The sequence below is a fragment of the Aplidium turbinatum genome, chromosome 8, assembly GCF_918807975.1.
Source record: "Aplidium turbinatum chromosome 8, kaAplTurb1.1, whole genome shotgun sequence".
NCBI classification, from domain to species: domain Eukaryota; kingdom Metazoa; phylum Chordata; class Ascidiacea; order Aplousobranchia; family Polyclinidae; genus Aplidium; species Aplidium turbinatum.
Genome location: NC_137479.1, coordinates 4,444,832 through 4,466,397, shown reverse-complemented (window position 1 = coordinate 4,466,397; position 21,566 = coordinate 4,444,832). Strand labels below are relative to the sequence as shown.

The 21,566-nt window shown below is 37.4% G+C and overlaps 1 protein-coding gene across 1 annotated transcript; it reads right to left on the bottom strand.

The window, feature by feature from the left end:
• Positions 1–4,915: 4,915 nt before the first annotated feature.
• LOC145775455 (uncharacterized) lies at positions 4,916–9,013 on the bottom strand. The gene is made up of 2 exons (XM_082586753.1): positions 8,986–9,013; positions 4,916–8,688 (listed from the first exon to the last, which is right to left on the bottom strand). Exons 1-2 carry the CDS (start codon positions 9,011–9,013, stop codon positions 5,777–5,779), a joined length of 2,940 nt encoding a protein of 979 aa, XP_082442879.1. The 3' UTR covers positions 4,916–5,776.
• Between the last annotated feature and the right edge of the window lie 12,553 nt (positions 9,014–21,566).

Genomic DNA, 21,566 nt, shown 5'->3' with positions numbered 1-21,566 from the left:
GAACTAAGTGACTCACTAAGTTATGATCTGTCTTTGCTGGGCACTAAAACGAAAATGTTAAATTCAAAGTGCTCTATTACAGTAAACCAAGCAGATACCATGAAACTATTGCGATTTTTGAATTAATATGTCACGTAACAATAACCAGAGTAGGCTATAAACCTTAACCCATTTACGGCTGGTGTCCTTTTAAAAGGACATCGTATTGAATGCATCAGTATTGCATCATCTTAGTTTGAATAAATCATTTTGGACTTGCTAGTAGTTGTTTAGGGTCTGTTTTGGAAGGTGTTGATAAATATTTACGAACAACGTACTTTTTCTGAGTTTTGTGAAAGTTTGAAAATTGTTGAAAAATGAGAAAAGCTGGATGAAGTGAAGTGAGGAGGAACATGCACGTTTTATTGCCTATTGGTAATAGATATGAATTATGTTTCTTCATAGTTTGACACTCTATAATATTGTGCTTCCTACTACACTTTAATTTGTGTAAGGTTTTGCTTCTTTTATTTGTTTATTTTGCTTTATATTTATTGTTGCCTTTTAAAAGGACACCGGCCACATGGCCACATTTTTTTGGTTGTTTGTAACACTGTCAATGAATATTGAACATCGTGTAAAAGCAGCAGATTGTGTCTATGGAAGACTTAACTATCGTGTTTTCAACAACCATGCTATATCTATCCACACAAAAATTATGGTCCTCCGGGCAGTCGTTCTTTCCACCCTTCTCTATGCTTGTGAAACCTGGACATTATACCGCCGTGACATCAAACGTCTTGAAAATTTTCAGCAGAGGAAACTGGGTCAAATGCATAGGCTCTCGTTGGGAAGATTGTCTCACCAAAGATGCAATCCTTGATCGCGCTAGGTTGCCCAGTTCAGAAGCCACCATATTGCAACACTGCCTTCGCTGGCCAGGACATGTCATGAGAAGGGACAACGAAGAGGGACAACTAGAGACAGGAACCTCCCCCCCCCAGAAGACCAAAAATGAGATACAAAGATATCAGCTGAAAGTCTCCCTCAACCATGCAAACATTGATCTAGATTCATGGGAAAACCTTGCTAGTGACAGATTACTCTGGAGAAAAAGATCTAATAAAGGGATTGAAATTTTCGAAAAAAAAGGATACAAAAAGCAAAACCAAGAAAAACGAACACTAGAAAAGCTAAAACTACCACGTCCCTCCCTCCATACAATCCATACCCCCCATACAATGTGACTTTTGCCCACGTCTTTTCCATCATACACTGGCCTCCAAAGCCATATATGATATCACCATCCAAAGCCCAATTTGATTTGATGACCAAACCAATGCTCGGTCACGAGCTGGAGCCGACGACTGTCAGTGGCGTATCGCTATGGTTTGTGCCGCCCGCGGTGGACCATGATTTTGCACCCCTGAACGCGTAAAGTAGGAACCAGTAAATAGAATTCGAGCCAAATCCGTTTCAAAAAATATTTTTACTATGCTTTTTTGTTTAGGTTTAAAAATATTCTGCCGCCACAAGCTTCCGCCCGGGGGGGAAGGACTGCCTAATGGGGGGAGGCACCCTCCCACTAGCTACGTCGATGGTTATCGTGAATATAATATGTTCATACAATAACTTGAAACGTCCTTCAAGAAAGATCTGACAAATTTTTACCGAAACAAACACCTTCTTATGTTAAGATATCGCGAGATTTACATTTGACTATGTGGCCGGTGTCCTTTTAAAAGGCAAACAAAAAAATGCATCAAAAAAGCAAAAATCATCAATTTTTTTAAACTAATTCAAAAGTTATGACAATACAACTTTGTGGCTGAAATATTTCCTAAAAAGAGCAATGGGAACTTGTGGCGGCTTTTAATGGGTTAATGTGTGTTTCTTTCTTTGTTTATTTACAAAAAATTATTTTATTGTAGGCACCTATATTGTAGATATAGTATGATTGCTTTGTCTCGCAGTTCATTTTGTAAAATATTTGTCAAGATCAAGCAATTTTTGTAAACTTGTCAGAATGAACAATATCCATAAATAAAAACAGTCAGATTTGGTAAGTAAATTTATTATAAATAAAGCTTTCGGGAGACTCACGGTAGCCAACGCCTTATTCAGGCATGGCCGATGATGATGATGAAGCTTTCGCCGCCGTAAAGGTAGCTTCTTTAAATATTCTTATTCAAATAGAATAAAACTAACCGTTTGTCAACCGGTGTTCGACAAATGCATCTTTGCAATAGATTGAGTTTCACTTTTAGCAGCACGATCATTGTGATACAAGTGACTTCTTTTGGTCTGATGCTGCGAGTTCGTTGCAGTAGTAGCGGTTTGTACTAGCTTTCAAAACAAATGCCTCTTTGCTGTAGGCTATACTGGTCTCCAAAACAAACTAACTATCTGTTTGAAAACAATTTTCACACTTAAAAAAATACTGTTTTTAAAGCTGTGTTGCAAGTTATCGATATGTACGTTTTGCCCTAAGCAAGCTACCTAAGAAAGTGTGTAATTATGAGCAGAAATAAAATATACAGAAAGCTCGTTTTGAAGGATAGTGTTCCATTGTCTACCAATGTTTAAAACTAAAAAGAAGCTAAAAAGTTTCGAAAACACCTATACATCATCAAAGTGGACAAGTTTTTATCATAGAGCTGAGAAAATTATTTCAATCTCTTTGCCGCCGAATGTGGTAAGAGCTTTTCCAATTTTTGTGTGGAATATTCATTCAAGTAGTCTCAGAAGATAGAGAAAAAGTGTTATTTCTATCTGTAGTTTCTTAGAAAAAGCGAATGCCCGTTTTGCCTTCTCTTACTTTTACCCGATTGGGGGACATTGTTTAACATTGGTTACGAAACTATACAATGAATTTCAAGAGCCTGATCAAACTGAAATTTTCAGTAAGCGGTAAAACATTTTTTGAAACAAGTATTTTTATAGGTGACAAATAATATCTCGAACCATGACCTTTACAGTATATATGCCTACTGGCCATGCCAACGTCCAGCTTTAAATTTCTGATGGCCGATCTGTTAGCAGCCAAAATCGCTAGTATAAATTGATCGTTTGAGCAGTAGTAACAAATGATACCTCTATGGTATAAGCCCCAGACACCGAAGTTCTCAGTAAAGCAAACATGCCCAGCAGTTTTACCATCATAAAAAAGGCACAAATTAGATGGGCAGGCCACGTCCACCGCATCGCTTTCCTAAACAACTGCTCTACGGAGAACTGACTAACGGCAAACGCTATGTGGGTGGTCAAAGAAAACGTTTCAAAGATAATTTAAAAGCGCCAATAAAAAAATTTTGATCGACATTGATTCTTGGGAAGACTAAAGGTGCGTCTACACGAGAAAGTGTTCTTGCTTAGAAATTCTTGCTTAAGCTAGTGATTAAGCTTGTTTCGTCTACACTAGCAACCTCGACGAAGATTTTGCTCGCTTGAATCGCGGTCACGTGAGTATCTAATCCCCAATGACGTCACGTTTTAAAAAGTTTGCGCCAAAGCATAGCAGTTCGCGCTAAAGTACAGCAGAGTAGACTAAGCAACTGACTGTTCTTTAACCATTTGAAGTTGTTGCAGTTTTTCAGTCATGGCTTCCCAGAAGTTGTGTAAAAAATGCTGCAAAAAGCGAAGGATGCAAACCCGCAATTTACTGCTTATTGAAGCATTCAGACACCTCAGTGAGGTTGAAATGTTGGAAACAGAATTTCGTGTCAGCGTGGGTGACTGGTAACAACCAGCAAGATCATTCCTTCGCTATTTTTATTACCCAGTGTACAATGGCAATGGTTTTCTGCTGAGATCCTGTTTTGGATTTGAAATTGGAAAATATTGTGCTATCTATGGGCTATTTCGAGTACGGTCACCGCCAGTTCAGCCCGCAACATTAATAAGAACGGGTTGGGATCAAAACTTAACGAAATCCTTTAACGATACCGCCCTGCCCTGTCTGGATACTGAGCTGAGAGGAGACGTGAGATTTTGGCGGGAAAAACATTTCTAAGCAAGAGAACTCACTTAAGCGCCCAGTTTTTCGCTCTGGAGCGTATTTTTTCTCGACGGCTCGCTTACTCGCCCATTTTCTTAAAAGTAAGCGGCACAAACTGCGATTAACTTAAAGAAACAAGAAGTTTGGCTAGCTTAAGCAAGAAAACAGTCGTCGTGTAGACGCACCTTTAGCCGCAGAACGACCAACATGGCGCAATCTCAGAAACTTCACAAACCAATCACATCTTCTTGCCTGTTTACCACAAACAAAAATTAATCATCATAAAAATAGGACAGTCTATTCACCGTATTGCCATCGCTACTCAAACACTGGCATCAGGGACATCAGGAGTATATTACTGAAACGATTGACAGACTCCGTCTTTGTTGCGTCATTGTCACCATAAGCTTTTCCGGCAACACAGTTGGTCCTTATTTCATCATGATTTCATCCCTGCAGGTAGAATTGAGCACGGTGCTCTCTGCTGCAAACTTAAAGTTTATGTTACCGACTTTGACTTCTAGCCTACTAACAACTTCAATGTTAGTATCAATAAGACCTGGACAAATTAGTCAGGCATTGTCGTAATTTTATGATGGCACTATATTGTTCTCTTTGTGGCATGCATGAACAATGAACATAACTTGAAGAACTCGTTCTGGCGAATCCTATCGGAGGAATCTGTTGTGTAGCCGAGTGTCGGCTGCGTAGCCGAGTGGTGAGAACGTCTGCGCGACGTTCGTGTGTTCGACACCGCTCCAGAACACGCGGCTGTGTCTCGGCAAAGACAGTTAATGGCAAGCCAAAATAAGGGGAGCAGCTGACTCGAAGACTATATGTCACTTCGCTGCTTCCTGTCGTCTGTTGTATCGCATCTGTGATCGCAGTGTACTGTATGTTATCGCAATGGGCGCAAATAAAAGCACGATTGTTATTATATAAACATAACTTGAAGAAGTAGTTCTGGCGAATCCTATGGGAGGAATCTGTTGTTTACTTCTGCTGCATCAGCATGATGTGGGGTAAAAATCTTATTGAGGCCCCATCAAGATATGATTTTAATTAGTAAAAAGCACAACTAAAACAATGGGTTTACACAAACACCAACATTTGTTGCGGTTTCCACAAATACGGAATAAAACATCCATCCGAGAACTTGCAAGAGACTGTACAAAATTAAAGACTTTGTCTCGAATCATAGAAAGTTAATAAATAAATCTCATATTCACTCACACAAATAAATCAAGTAAACACTGCAAAGACCAATAATTATATTTATAAACTTTATATAAAAAACAAAAATGAAGTGCAGGCGATGCATGCAGTGCAAACAACGACGGTAAAATAAGCATGGTAGAACATAAACTAACTCAACACAGACGAATGCACTAACAAGATTTTAAACAACATTAGACCACTTTGAAGCTGAGTGAAGATCCTTGTTGGTTTTCTTCTGACGTTGTTGCATATAAAATGTTTTAAAACGGTATATAATTTGACAATAAGCAATAAGTCAAGTGTAACAAGTTAAAAATAAGCCATTGTTTTACAATACTTATCTTAGGCGTTGTATTTCTGGCGTAGGTTGTTTATAGTGGTTGTGAAAAAATGTAAGAAACAAAAGAAAATGAACTTTATGTAACCGAAAACCGAGGTAACATGCTCAATGAAGAGAACCAATCGAAACACAACGCGACAGACAAGTTATTCCAACTATCGATCACGCTTGGTCACAAACGACGCGCAATCATCTTGCGCTCAATTTGGTTGAAATGAAAACTGCTATTCGTATCAATACACTTAAACACTTCCGTGTCTCAAATGTTCTCTGTAAGACAAAGCTTGTTGCAATTGCTCCATGGCTTTGTCTGTAAAGCCAAGTTTGTATAAGCAGCTAGCTATATTGTGCATTGTATCAGCAATATGCTCGTCATTAACCCTGCTTTTCGGTTGAAGAGTTTGTCGAATACACAATTCGTTTTCATAGTTCTCAAGGGCATCTTCAAACTTTTCCACAGCAACAAAACCAGCTGCTATTTTGTTGTAGCAACTTGCAGATGCAGGATTTGGAGTTTCATCATTTAACTCTTGCAAGATTTTCTGTTCTTCCTGGTGCTTTTCTATAGATGCTTCAATTTGATTCAGCCTTAACAAATCACATCCAATGCGATGCAAGCAAGTTGCTAGCTTAATAGTTTTTTCTTGAGCAATTCGTCCAGAGTATTCCTTCTGGTGGTATTTCAAAGCCTCTTCGAACTTGCCCAGTTCAAACAAACAAGTGCCAATGAAACCAAGATAATCCAAAAAGTAGGCATTTTGATCAAATGTACCAAGAATTTGTTGGTAGAAAGATAAGGAGTCAAAATACTTGCCAAGTTTGAAATAGCAACCTGCTATGTTTGCTTTACAGTCATGAATTTTTAAAACTTTTTCAGCTGTTTTTTGTCCAGATTCAAGAATATCCAGTTCTTCCAAATACTTTTGCACAGCAGCATCATTATTCCCCATTTTGTTTAAGCAGTGTCCGATTCTGCTCAAGCAATCCGCCAACTCTTCGTCCTCTTCATCATTAGATGATACTTTTATCCGTTCATACTTTGCTTCTGTGTATTGATGCATCGCGTCGTGGTATTGCTCCAATTTAAAATGGCAACCGGCAATATTCATGAGGCATTCTGATAAGTTGCTACTATGCTTGCCAGCGTTGATCATTTCTTCATGAGCCACTTTCTCTTGCTGAAACCACTCCAAAGCATTTGCAAACTTTTCAGCTTTGAAGAACGCGTATGCAATGTTGTGACAACATTCACAAATGCCATCATTTGGGTTTTGCTTATTGCTTAAGTTCTTTCTGATGTTCAATTCTTCTTGGTGTTCTTCAATCGATTCAGAATATCGACTGAGTTTAAATAGACATTTTCCAATGGCACGCCTGCAGTTAGCAATATCTAAGCTGCTTGTTTCACCCATCTTTGTTCGTTCAGTTAACTCCTTTTTACATTCTGACAACGCTTCTTCATAGCGGTCCAAATGAAAGAGACAATCTTTAACAAAAGACGTGCAAGCGATCACTCTTTCTTGTTGTTCTGGTTGTAAGTCATACGACTCTCTCAACTCTCTGCCATGTTCCAAGGCATCTTCGTATTGCAAAAGGTAGTACGAGATACCGGCTTCAACGTCTTTTCCGACGCTTCGCATGTCATCCAAATAGCTTTCCTTCAAACCTTTCTGCATTGTTCGTTGAATGCAAAACGTGATTTTGAAATAATTGATGATCTCTTTTATGCCAACCACTTTCAACAAATCCAGCTCATTTCCATAGCTCAGCTTGTCGGCATTGCTTTGGTGAATAGTCACAGATTCTGATTGGGAACTCTTCTTCATGTAAACGCTCAGTCTAACTTGGCAGGCCACAGCAATGGCATACCTTAAATTATGCGCCGCCTCTAATGACAAAATGTGTTTTTCTTCCATCTCACTGATTACATCAAAGCAAGACGAACTGTTGAGTTTGTGAAGTTTTCCAAGAGTGGACACAAAAATAGTGGAACTGCGATAAATCATACGCTTTGTGTTAATGTTTTTGTTGGCATGAGCATTCTGCAAGTTGCTAAACACAGCAAAAGAGTCCAAATCTTCTTTGATTTGATCGAGTAACTGGCGAGTAGACAAAGGATTGGTGTTTTGTTTCATAAATTGTTCCGCTTTTGTTTGAAACTCATCGAACAATTGATTGTCTCCTGATACGTAGCATGTGGTTGCCAATATGTCCGCCAAGTGGTAACCGTTTTTAATGTCGTTTTCTGTTGAAAGGTAACTTATCATCATTGAAATTGGTTTTATCAATTCAGTTTTCCAAGGCTTCTTTTCCGTTTCCTGCTGTCTTCCAAGAGGGGTTTTGCACGCATGAGGCATTAGCCCATCGAAACACATTCCTCTTGGAGTGTGAACGTCAAAAAACCAGTCTCCACCTTCAGTCAAAAAGTCGTTTAAACTTGGTATGGCGACACTTGGCAGTATTGTTTCGCCAAAGTTTAAGATGACAATTTGAAATATCACAGTAAACCACCTGAAATATTCCAAAATGCTTTGAAAATTGTCTTTTTTCTGAACTCCTTCAAGGAGAACAATGACACTCTCAAAGTCTGAAAAAGGTGTCACTTCTTTTCGTGCTAACGATCCCAGCCCAACATGGGCGTATGGGCAAGGGGGCTGGCCTAATATGTCAATACAGTAATCCGATATCACTCTCATGATTTCTTTGTAATTGTTAGTAATCTTGTTCTGAATGGTTTGAATGAAATCGATTTTTGTGTCTTCAAGATTTTTTTCTTCAAAGTGTTCAAGATCAGAACCTGCTTCTATTTCAGAGCTTGCATCTTGGCGCATCAATTCCACTTTTTCAAACATTGATTCTGAAAAAGATATCAAATCGACTTCTTTTTTTTCCGCTTTTGCAAGATTGAGAACATGTTGACAAAGTTCATGGAGGTCGTGGTTTATTTCTTGTTTCATTTCAAGATTTCTAACTTTTGCTGCGTTGAATAAAGCTGCAGATTGGAGGATACATATCTTGTCTGGACTTTTATCTTTGCATACCAAACCCAACTGGTGCAGTAACTTCGCTGACTTTGTCGGATACAATTCACGTCCTTTGGAATCACACATTTCCCGCAGCTGAGAAACTATTTCAAGTTCTCTCTTTTCCAAACCTAAAAATAAAAAGACCTTTATACTTCCCATGACCACACAGTAGCCTAGCCTACATTTTTAAAATACGAAAAAAATCGGTATTAAAGTTTTACCGCAGGTTGATTTAAATAGCATATATAGTAAATTATATTTCTTAAACAATTTTTTACAAAAACAGTTTTTTTCACAAATTAAAAAACAAGGATTCCTGGAGTTTAGTTTGAAAAAACAACTTGCATCAACTAACACTGCAGCATCAAACATATGCAACTCTTGACAGCCTATTTAGCTTGTAAAGTGCGCTCTATGCCACTTACTTTCATTGATAGCGTTGGTTGTAGCCATTTTTGAAGTTGACTTTATCACTTTTTAACGTCGTTGAAAGATTTATCTACAAGATTTATCTACAAGCTTCAAGATGCGAATCTATAGCATTCTTTAACTTAAACATAAATTATTTCAAAGTCAAATATAATCACTGTTTTTAAAGTGCTGAAAGTAAAACATATTTATATGTGAGTATAAAGTAAAGTGGTGATTCTTCTTCTTCGTCGTGTGTCAACACGGCCGTATAGCCAAGAGCATCACGAAAGCTCTTGCTCTATCGTTGAAATCGCCCAAATCCTGTGCAAAGCACCTCGCTTTTAGGTCAGGGCATTCGAGTAGATGTCGCATTGTTTGTTCCTGTCCGCATTTGCAACTTGTGCTCCCCATGGAATACTCCCAGTGTCTCATCAAAGTTTTACACCAGATAATGTAATAAACAAGTATTGATTGAGGTACCTTTAAAAGTCAGAACCACTGCATGGCTCGTATTACTGCATAGTATATACCACCTTATTCGATTAATCAAAAAATAAAGTGCCTACAATGTAGATACTGAACTCATGTTTAGTAAAAACATCGAAAATCTTTTCATTCAACAGTACTGAAGATGAACACAGTTTACTGTTGAATTGACATTGAACACCTTGAATACTGTTGAATTGAGGATGTTTTTCGAAACGTTTGCTGAACATGAAATTAGTTTCTACATTTTGGAATTTTAAACAATAAGTGCTAGTCATATTACAAAAAGTGCTCAATGCCAAGCAACGCGAGTATCATCAAATCCAGGTTACTACTCACTAAACACCTTAACAGTCTATTTCACCTTACTAGGATCATCAGAAGGAATTTATTCAAATAAAATCTTTTTTCAGCTTTTTTGTAATTTTGTTTGACTGACCAGGTGTTCCAACCTTTTTACTCCTAACGTAGATCGGTTATTTTTCAATGGATGCAAAAATCCCTTTCTGTTTTTTTGCTTGTCCTGAGCTATTTGCAACAACTCTACAGTAAATCGTTTGCGATTAGGCTGTTGTTAGTTTTCGATATCTTAAGAAATGTTGTGAGCCTGTCTTCTCCCGGAATTCTTGATTGCAGTCCTTGAAATAAAAGTAGCAGAAACCTCAGCTGTGATCTAGCATATTTGACATAAAATCTTTGATAATAATGTAATCAGGTCCTCGACATTTTGATCACATGTTGTATTCCATTGTAGGTTGTCAAGAAAACCTGCAATGTGATCTCTTTCGCTTTATTTACTTTCAAAGTACACAATTGGAAAATTAATACAACCTGATCTTACAGCCTATACAATATAAAATACTCAATATAAAGTAGGCTAGGATTTGTGAAATAGACTGTACAGCCAAAACACTAGAATTTTAATTACGTTAATTTTATATTCTGGCAATTAAACCTCAAAAATCTTTAAGTGACAACAATTATATAGATGGGGATTTAGACTAAATAATGGTAGGCCTACTGATATAAAAAAAACGTAGTCACTGTTTTTTTAAAGATTAAACCTAAAAATAACAGCAATTAGAACAGCGTTAGAAAATTAACGTTTGCTTAAATTTTATTTGCTTTTTAAAACAAAGCATAAAATTACGTAATTTCCAAATTTATCAAGGATTGGAAATATCTTGAAACCTTGTAAAAATTCTTACAAAACTCTTAAATAATAAATCACTGATTTGATACTTGATGGAGAATCGCTGGCCTGCTGCTTCTTGGTCAGAAGTTTCCCTATCCTTAATGGAACTCAATAAATACAATTCTTACAAAACTCTTGATTTTGTTACTCTAAAGTTGCAAAAAACTTGTCATAGGAAAATTTTACGTATAGAGATTTTGCTGTTTTTTTGGTTTTTATTTCAGTTTCTCTGAAGTTGTAAGAAGAACACGCACAAAGAATTTCGTTGATAAACGTGAAAATTCATTCTAAAAGCAACCTTGCCACACACCCCCAGACTACATGGTAATATTGCTGTGGTGCTCATCGTCTGTGGGTGTACCGAAGCTCAATAATCTACTTCCCATTTCAGTTGAGACTAGAACATCCGTTATCAAAGTCTTTAATTTTGACCGTCTAGTAGGCTAGAAGACCCCAAATGGAAACCACTGAAAATAATTTCAACAAAGTCCATGTTTTGTGCTGCATAGTAGAACTTGGCCTACTCTGCCAACTGATGTGAGTTTGCTATAAACTCTCCTTATATCGAAGAGGATATATTGTGGAACAATATAAAACAACTAGGTTTCAACAAAGCCATATCTATGGATCTTTTGTTTTGAATAAATCACTCGTCGTCATATTTCACCAACAGGCTGCTACGTCAGAGTTTTGTGCTGAAAGGAAGGGAACTAATTTGTAATCGATACTTTTTAAATCCCGGTTTTGTGGATTTGGTGCAATTTAAAAATCCATTGTCATCCTACGTGGCTTTTCATTGATCATGATCACTCTCCCACTTTTAAATTAAATGAATGAAAAACAACAGGTTTTTTCCAGTATACGGAACCTGTTCGCACTACGCACCCCCTTCTCAATCTAAACTAAGCTCTGTCAAGAAAAGTACCAGACCAATAATCGTCTATAAACAGATTCATTACGCAACTACATGAACTGTGATGCAATGTAATCAGATATAGTGTCAAGGTATTGATTTGAAACTATGATTTATTAAAAAGCTTACTGTGAAGTCATCAGCAATTACTCAGAACCTTTTAAATCTTACTGGAAAATTTTATGCTTGAAGTATTTGGTTAAATAATATAATCATTATTTAAGACACATACTGTAGCTTGAACATTGGCTACAGAGTTCCACGAAGCCAGTAATCTTTGCCTATTTTGTAAAAGTGTATGGAAAGAACAAGAAATAATACTATGCACTCTTCTTTTTTTAGAAAAGTTGTTTCAATTGTCAATGAAGTATACCTTTATAGGTAGTTTGTCAATGAAATGGCAACATTAAACGCTTACAAAATGGCAAGAATACTAGATACTGACGGTCTGTAGCGTCGACAGGGTTGATCCAAAGTAGACTACAGCCTACTTTTGGACCTAGGACAACAAAAGGGTCCGGAAAATTTTAGGAATCTGCATTTTTCGGAGTAAACGTGTATTTTAAAATAGTGTTGGCATTCATCCCAGCGTCTTTTTTTTTTATTAAAAACGTAGTCTACTTTGCCAAATGCTCTTTTTTCTTTGTGTTTAGTTTCTGTTCTTTAGGACTGTTACAGTTGTAAAGTTTGACGCCAGCCATTTTCATTGGTTACAGGCTCAGATTAATTATCCACTGAAAACGACGTTGTTGACAGCACCTTGTTGAAACCAAGTACAAAAGGAAAAACGGTCGTTTAATGATAAAGATGAAAGCACTGTATGATGTAAATCATATTTCTGAAGCAGAGAAAGATGAGAGAACACAACTTGCACAACACCTGCCAAAAAGTTATAAACTATCTTTAAAATATTAGAAAAGTTGAGATTGATTTGTTCAGCGCTTTCGCATTTCCACACTTTAAGTTTAAAGTTTTGTTTCAAAACTCAAGAACGTTGTCTCTCGTTGCTCTTCATTATCTGCGTAACTGCTTAACTACTCTTTCTTCAAGGAGGTGAACGAGTTTTTTCTTTGAGATAGAAGTGACATTTTTATTTGAAAAAATTTTCTACATTGAGGAAATTTTCTGCCTAAATCTAATACAGTACTTCCATGCCCGTCTTTTGAACAGATCCTTGGTTTAAAAAGTATTACCACAAAAAATGTTAAGCACCCACTATAAAAAACAAGGCCCATCGGCTATCAGTGGATTTTTTTGGAGTGGAAGGAGAGATATGGTGCTCAGTCAGTTCAGTTCAGTTTGTTTTTATTTCTGACCATCACAACGAAAAACAATACATGCCAAACATAGCAGAAATATCGAGAAAAAAATAGAAGCGAAAACCGAGAACGTTATAACGTGCATGATGCTAAAGCAGGACAATCAGTTTAAAATATGGCACGGTTGCAACACCTTATACCTTGTCGCAGAAACATTTAAGCACCATCAATAAAAAAATAAGGTTCATTAGTGGATTTTTTGGAGTGGGAGGAGAGAGATGGTGCTCACATGACACTTCTTCCCATCGCCATCGCATTTAGTTCACTTGTCATTATCTTCATCTTTCTTCTTCATATTCTACAAATTATTTTCAGACTAAGTAGGATGATTGCTTGGTTGAGGTTCAAGTGGCAAGTTTATTTAGCGACCTTTATCAAGAGCAAACTCACAGTAATTTGCATATATGCTTCTGCCTCATGTTACCGTCTGCAGTAACTTCTGAAGACTTCACTTCAACATGAAACAGACTGTTTAAACATAAAACTGTCTACGCATAGCATACTTAGACAATGGTTAGTTTGTTGTTATATCAAAACAAGGACACTGTAACTTTATTATTTTATTTTATGTTGGTAGTATTTTCTATAACTGTTTTCTCGTCGATTATTTCAAAAATTTCATAAATACTGATTCAAATTTATATGGAATTTTTTGCAATTTAAAAACGGGTTTAAACGATGAATTTTTACAGATGTCAGCAATCCAACGCTTCTCTGAGCTTTGTAATTACAACAGTTTGACAAAGTAACAGAACGATTTCGGGATCGTCGCCAAACGAAAACTTCTTTTCAAGTTCAATATTTCGTTAACAAATTGAAGAGATGTTTGATTTGATTCTACATAAGAGCTACCAAAACAATTATAAGCGTCAGTACCAAAAAGCAAAAAGGTAATCTTATGAAAACACTTGGGTTCACAGCATCTTAAAACTATGTGCTTGAGTTAGACAGGGAGTACAATCTCCTTTGATAAACAAGTCACGAATAAATGGTTCAACTTCAAAATTTCAATTATGATGATTACTAACGTTGTAAACATTTTTCAAGAAGATACATTGCTCTTCCACACAGAAAAAAACTTTACAAACTTTAAAATAATTTCGGTTTTAAACGTTTTGTTACGAATTACTCAGCAAAAACGCTGCCAGTTTTCAATTTCTGAGCTATTTCAAATCAAATAAATTACGTTCACATTATACCGTATTTGACACATTTCAATGTGGATATCAACGTTTTCTTTCGTTTCATAAAAATTAACAAAAGTTTTTATTGATGTAAAAGGGAAACTTTTGTCACCTGGATTGTTTGTTTACATTGTAACAATTCGTTTATGCTCCATTAATTTATGAGGTGCGAACAAATCTTAGCTTCTTTGTAAGAAACAAGCAATGCAAATAACTGTTCAATAACGAAAATATGAAATGTTTCAATGTAGCTGTAAATAAAACACATTAGGTTACCTACTCTACAGTAAAGTGGCATATCATTAAACTGCATATCTGGGAAAGTACAGCGAGAACAAAACATTTGTTTGGTACATTTGCTGCTATAACCATCCGACACCTTTGAAATGAATTTTTTCATGCTGAGCAAAATGTGTAGGGTTGAGTGACTTGAAAGGACACATTCGACAACAAAAGTAAAATTCTCGAACTGAACGTTTTTTTCTGGAGGCAGTGCTCAGTCTTTCGCTTTTATTGTAAATTTCTGCAGAAACATCACATTGCTGGACACGAATCGTATTTTCTTTGTCTTTTGTCTTCGTGTTGTTTTGTTTGCTTGTAGAAGGATGTTGAGCAGTGTGAAGCTTAGCACCAACATTACGTTTAACTTTGTATTGATACAAACGACCCGGCATATCAACTGAAAGACTTGGTATTTTTAAATTTTCCGTTAATCTTTGGTTTTCAATTGTTGAATCATTTCGGTGAGTGATCGATGGCAGCAATAGATGCGGCTGCTGGATAACTGAAGACGGCTGCTGGATGACTGAAGACGGCTGCTGGATGACTGAAGACGGCTGCTGGGTAAATGAAGACGACTGCTGGGTAACTAGAGACGACTGCTGGGTAACTAAAGACGGCTGCTGACCAACTGAAGACGGCTGCTGGACAACTGAAAACGGCTTTAGGCAAACTTTTTCTGCTCGCACAGTTGCAGTATTCCAGGTGTTTGTGATTTTTTTAGCACTCTGGGTCGCAGTTCTACCGTAACTTGAATTACCAGAAACACTTGTGGCTGGTTGAGCTGCCACTACTGCACCAGATGTAGGAGCTGATTGCATTGGTTTCACTGTGGCTTTGTTTTGTTGAGCATTCATCGGCGTAACAGTAACAAGATGCACGTTGTCCAATGGATTAGCAATATCTACGCTACCGCTGCTTAAACCTTCCAGAAGTTTCTCAAAATTTCCTTTCTCACTCTCCAGATTGGGAAAAAGTTTTTGAATAGTTGGAGCTATGCAGTCTAAGCTCACATCTGGAGGAGAAGGGGCATTGGTTCGTTCCGCCACATTTGGAAATGTGTCTTTGATACTTGGTGTTACAAGTGCAGATGGATCTCTTTGTTTTGTGCGATACCTATGATTGAATTTCTTTTGTTGAGTATCAATGGTTTGCATTTTGTTAGCCATCGTTGATCGTTGCAAAGCATTCAAATTTAAAAAATAAAATAAATTAAGCCAGATTATTTCTTAAAAATTTAAAAATTCTAAAACATGAATTTAAATTTGCAGTTTTGTAAGTTATAGGCTACTAGGCTAAAATCAAAGTTATACTAACTGAAACCAAACTTAATGTATGTGAAACACCTTAACTGAGCCTAGCTTTCAAGAAGTCATTTGTGCAGTTTGCTTAAAATAATCTGTTTTTTATCATGGTCAGTTAGCCACCTGAATGAACAATAAGTTCATGCAGGGGCACTGCTTCAAATTATTCCTTATCCAGCTTTGGTTTGACTAAGCTACTGTAGCTGTGTTATTAAAAACATATTCAGTTTCAGCTCTAAACTCTGTCTCTTAAAGCTTGTGGAAACCCTTTAATATAAACTAAACTATTTAAAAAGTAAAGTTGAAAACAAACACTGTTCGGTTTAAATGAAGATAAGAAACCATGTTTTGAACAATTTTCTCGGACTTAATGCAAACACCCACAACTGTGGAGCAAGCATTGGCTCAGGGCAACATGCTTCTCTCAAACAAAACGCACAAGCTTGTCAAAAATCTTGGAAATCTGCTACACTAGAAAACGTAAATTGTATCAATAATAATTCTTCAGGCAACAAAGCGATGGGGTTGACTAATATGCCTATTTGCCAAATGCCAAGTGATGATGAGCAAAGCGTAGCAAAACACATTTAGGCTATATAGCAAATTACACTTTGCGTAATAGCAATAATAAGACAAAAGCATTGATGCTACAATAATCGAGCCTTTCAGTAACGTGAGTTTCAGATTTAAAGTATTTCATGATGAACCAGCTAAGTAGTGCGTTCTGGTAGATCTGAGATCGATGCCAGGTTAGGACAAAACGGAAACTTTAAAAACGGTACCAATTATGTTCTTTCTTGCTTAACGCAGTGCGAATGAGTCGGGTAATAATGTGATGACAACGTAAGTCTGATATAAATTAAAAATTAGCCCTGTCGCTTAAAGGCTTTCAGTTGTTTTAGAGCGACAATGAAGAATCCATAACATTATGAATATTAAGACGAACCATTTATTAAAATTTTGAACTCGTGCAATATGGACGGCCTGCACTGCAGCAGGTCGGTGATTTTTATTTTCAGAAAGCAATTGTAGAGTAAAGTCGGGTGATATGGGACAGCTGATAACTCCCTTGATAAATGTAAAGTAGTCTAAAATAGTTCAGCGCATGTAAAGGTAAAGTGTTGCTAAAGAAACAGCTTGCAAAATCGTGATTAGCTTCAGCTTATTCGTTTTGTGGTGAGAGCAGTTTTTCGGTTTTCAGGAATTTCTTAAAAGGTTTGGTCTTTTTAGTCTTACTGTGTGTGACACGGAGCTTGCTTTTGCTTTCTCTACTTATTGCAAAAGTGACTAATTTTTACAACGTTATGAATTGTAGGGTATTGTATCATACTTTGCATTGCCTGGCTTTTGAGTAAAATAATATTTTTGTATGTGTACCGTACGTTTAATTGCCCTTATCACCCATCTTTGTCCGGTGGGATGGCGCAGCGGATAAGGCGTTGGATTTCCAATAATGCAAACCTGGTTCGACTCCCGGCTTAAGTTGGTTGTTGATAAACACCGCTGACCTCTACCCAGGGTGTAATAAATTGAGTGAGCGTAGTTGCTGAAGGAAAGGCAGCCGAGAGAAAGGAATTGGCCACCCTACACTAGTTAGTACCAAAGGCTTAGTATGATGGGAACCTTATCTTTTCATTTTCCAAAGCTCAGTAGATGAGTATGGGAGTAATTGGAGGTTGGAACCTTTACCTTACCTATCACACCTTACCAAATTAGACGGTTGATGTGAGATACAAAATAGCCTACATTATTGTGACCAAAATATTTGAGCCAATGTTTTTTCTGAAATTTGTAGAGTGTTACATCACAAGAGCAAATAATTGATGTTTCACAACATGCCAAATTTTTTGAGAGCTTAAAGCGTCCAAAGTCTAGTGGCGTTGATAAGAAGATCTAGGCGGGTACTTTTGCACTCGGCATGATTTTAGAGGCCTAGAACCTTTCCAAGGGGCCTGGAACTTGAAGAAATCATTTCGTATTCTTTAGATATGGTGCGCTTTTTTTAAAAGTGTCTTGATTTGGAGCTCAAAGATCGAATTGGTACCGGGCCCAAATTATCCTTTCATCGGTCACCCAACATCATCGGTCACCGGTTTGCATCGGTCACCCAACTTTCTGGTTTCTTGAACTTTTGGGCTGCGTTCTCCCCCCTAGCGTAACTTGTTAATCTTTGTGCCCTCTTTATAATTTTATTATAAATCAAAGTTTATTTTTTATTATCAAATTGCTGACCATGTCATTCTTGAATGTCCCATTTACAAGGCACCAAATGGAATGCATGGCATAGCAGAACTATACGAAGTTACACTCACCTGGCTTTCCATCACCTGCCCTGATTTTTTACAATCCTATCTCACACGAAAGTAGTAGAAGGAGAATGGAGAGATGTAGCTACTGTTTCAAAGCCAAGCGTTTAATTCGTGGCTTAGTTAAAGATAATGCACATCGCATAAGTAAATTAAGCTGTTAGGTTGCGGGTCAATTTTTATTTTCATCTTACGCTCGGGCCTGTTCAACGTTAATGCTATAAATTTTCTGCTATCTCCCAGCGGTATCTTCTCCTTCTGCTCTCCATTGGTTGTTAGCCGGAGCCTACTGTTCCCTTTGTTTAGTGTAGTAGGCTGTTGTCAACAGGACCTCCGAGAGAGATCAGAACTGGTCGGGAAACAGTATGAAAAATGGGCCCAACAACATAAATTTCAGCAAAAAACAAAAGCAAAATTTTTTTATTATGCGTTGCATGTCCATTTCAATTGAACATTACCTAGGCTACTTTCCTAGACGTGAAATCGAATTCCTTTCAACATTCAATTTTAAGAACGTATTGCTATGAAAAAATTTTTTTCTCGATATGAAAATCTTCAAAATTTACTTGATTATAACGTGGTTGCATCAGAACTATCAAGCTACAGTATTATCTAGAAAAAATTGTAAACACATAATAGTCAAGGCCAATGGTTCTTAACCTTTAACACTGCCCGACCGATAAAAATATAAAATCGTTTTGCGCACCGGTAACCACAGTATCGAAGGCACAATTATATTACGAAAGGTGCGCTAAGAAATAAAAAAAAAATTATGCAAAACTATATTCAGTATGGCCTAGGCAAACATTTTAGTGTGTGCTGGAGCCAATTATATTTTAAAGTTGTTTGTATTACATAGCCTAAAATAGGTTGTTTAGATATCTATAAAATGTTACATAAAATAGCCTACTGTTTCAATTTCATTGCTATATAGGCCTATTATAGCCTATATTTTTATACTTAGGCGTATGGGCTGTAACAAATATTGAGATTGAAATACAAAGTTCTGATTTCGGATCCAGAAAAAAACATGACGCGGGTAGGCTACCAGAATTTAAATAACACAATTTTTTTCAGCGAAATGAACAATGTACATTTCAATGTCGGCAGCAGTGGCCGAGTGGTTAGCGCGTTGGGCTCACAGTCGAGAGTTTGCGTGTTCGACTCCAGCCACCCGCACCTGCTGTTGTTTCTCTGGGCAAGAAACTTTACGATAATTGCCTCTACCCAGTGATCGATTTCGAGTAATGGGTAGTTCCAAATTTAAGTCATAAGCAGAATAGACAACCGGAAACAGACATTGTCGTCGGCTGCAGCGTGGGTCAGGTGTACGTCGGAAGGCGTACACCGATGCATAGCGCTCAAGTCCGCTTTCCCGCAATGCAGGATAAAGATAAACAAACAAAGATCCAAATTTTTGTCGCTTTTTGTGTAGCCTACATGTGGTCTACTCCTATATTCTGTCTTTTCGCCCAAGACTCACACTTCGTATTTGACTTAATGCATTCAATTTTTTTTTTTTTAATTTATATCAGGTTTACGATGTTATCACATTATTACCCGACTCATTCTCACTGCGCTATGCAGGATAGAACACAATCGGTACCGTATTTAAAGTCTTCGGTTTGACCCGACCTGGAATCGATCTCAGATCTACCAGCACCAGAGCCGAAGGCCAATTGAAATCCTGATTTCTGTAGAAGTTGGAGCCACAAAGTTTGGTTTAAAATTAAGTTTCAAATCAATTTTTCCCATGACACATGATTCATAACACACCATTGACCAAGATTATGCTTAGTCTTGCATAATCTTTCAGAGAAGTTTTGCGTATCTGTCTGCGGTGTCCTCACTATAGCATATAGGCTACGTATAGTAGCCTAGGGAAACTTGGTCTACACACGGCGTATGTTACTTCATACTTCTATAAACTCTAGAATAGGTTAATTAAATTGTTGACTAGCCTCCTGTCAGTGCCGGTCTTTGGGGTGTGCGAACCGTGCGATCGCACAGGTCCCGCAAATTAGGGGGCCCGCAATTTACTCAGAAAATGCAGTAATTTTTGTCATTTCCAATGGAAAAATTCAACAAGTGAATTCAACGAAGGAATCAGCAACAAGAAAACATAGAAAAACAGCTTATTTCGTCCATTGAACATTTCGTACCCTGAAAAGATCGAGAAAAAAAATAACTTTTAGCCGAAGTCGCTGATCGGAGTTGCCGCAAACATTTCAAAATTTCTCTCGATCTTTTCAGGGGACGAAATAGGTCAAAATTCGATTTTGTTAACAGCGGACAAAAGTGTCCGGTCTGAGCAGCTATCTTGGCGGACAAATTAAGTCTCACGGCAGACACACCAGATTTAACTTCGATTGTCATTTTAGATTTTTTAGAACAAAGCTCTTAGAGCATGTTTATTTTACCCCAGACATACCCCAGTAAATTTATTATATGTCAAATTTGATGTTCCCTGATCTGTTCTGATTAGAACTGACGATGCACTAGCAAGTGCGAAATATATTTTCTGTTACATCTACTGACTACTGATCCCTGTTACCTTAGCAATTGGGGTTTTAGCTTAATCACTTTATGTTGATATAATTCTTAATTCTGAAAGGCCTTCATCAGACCAGACCATTGAAGAGTCGAAGCGCCATGTAGCTGCCCAATAGCCTACACAACATAACTGATTAACTTCCACCGAACAAGGTCGTGTGGCTTCTTGCGTCACAATGCTCTGGGCAGGAGTCGGAAAACTTCTGCACTAACGTTACTGTTTTCTACTGTGCAAAGTTTCACTAGGCTTTTATCCTTATCTGTATTTTTGCGTATCATGTGAGCGAAAGTGATAGAGAGCAAGTACTGCAGGTTCATCGTATTCATTCTCACTTATAGAATTTTTCTTGGGCCTTTTCTTTCTTACTGTAATACCAAAACTTAGCCTACTCGTATAATTTAATTTTGTAACCAACTTTGCCTTATCAATATTACTCGGAGATCAAAGCCAGACATTGTGATGTAACACTTGAACTAAATTGCGCTGATTAGTGTAGAAGTAGGTAGGCTAGTTAGGCTATTCTCATCCATTCTTAGCAAAGAATTCGCCGTTATAATGCTAATTAAATGTCATCAAACGTTGAAGCAATCTAAAGGTCCAAAGCTTTTCTGCTTGAATGGAAGCTAAGGGATGCAGTATTAACATTTTCTAGATGCGCCCTAGAATGTGCTGGAAATTATATTCTCTCAACAATTGTTCGTGCTATGCAATCACGTCAGGGTTAGAAATGTTTAAGGATTCAACCTATTTCGTACCAGGGTGAGGGTACGAAATCGGGGTGCGAATTGTTCAGGGGACGAAATAGGTTGCATCCAGACTCAACACAGACATATAATAGCTTTATTTCCGAAAAATGCCAAAGAAAATAAGATCTTATCCTTTTGCTATGCTACCGAACAGCACCATTTTACAGTAATATTCATACCCAAATTTTTGTTGAACATGCTCTCAGAATACCCCAAATTCAAAGTAATTTTTTAAAATTGTCTGGGGGAGACCCCCCAGACCCTCCGCCGCTAGGTGTCGCCGTCGGCGAACACACCGCCAGGCTTCAC

Excerpts from the sequence above, each read along its gene's own strand:
- LOC145775455 (XM_082586753.1), bottom strand. The coding sequence starts at position 9,013 with ATGGCTACAACCAACGCTATCAATGAAA. Across the intron at positions 8,689-8,985 it reads AACCAACGCTATCAATGAAA|GTTTGGAAAAGAGAGAACTT; the intron begins GTAAGTGGCATA and ends TTTTATTTTTAG.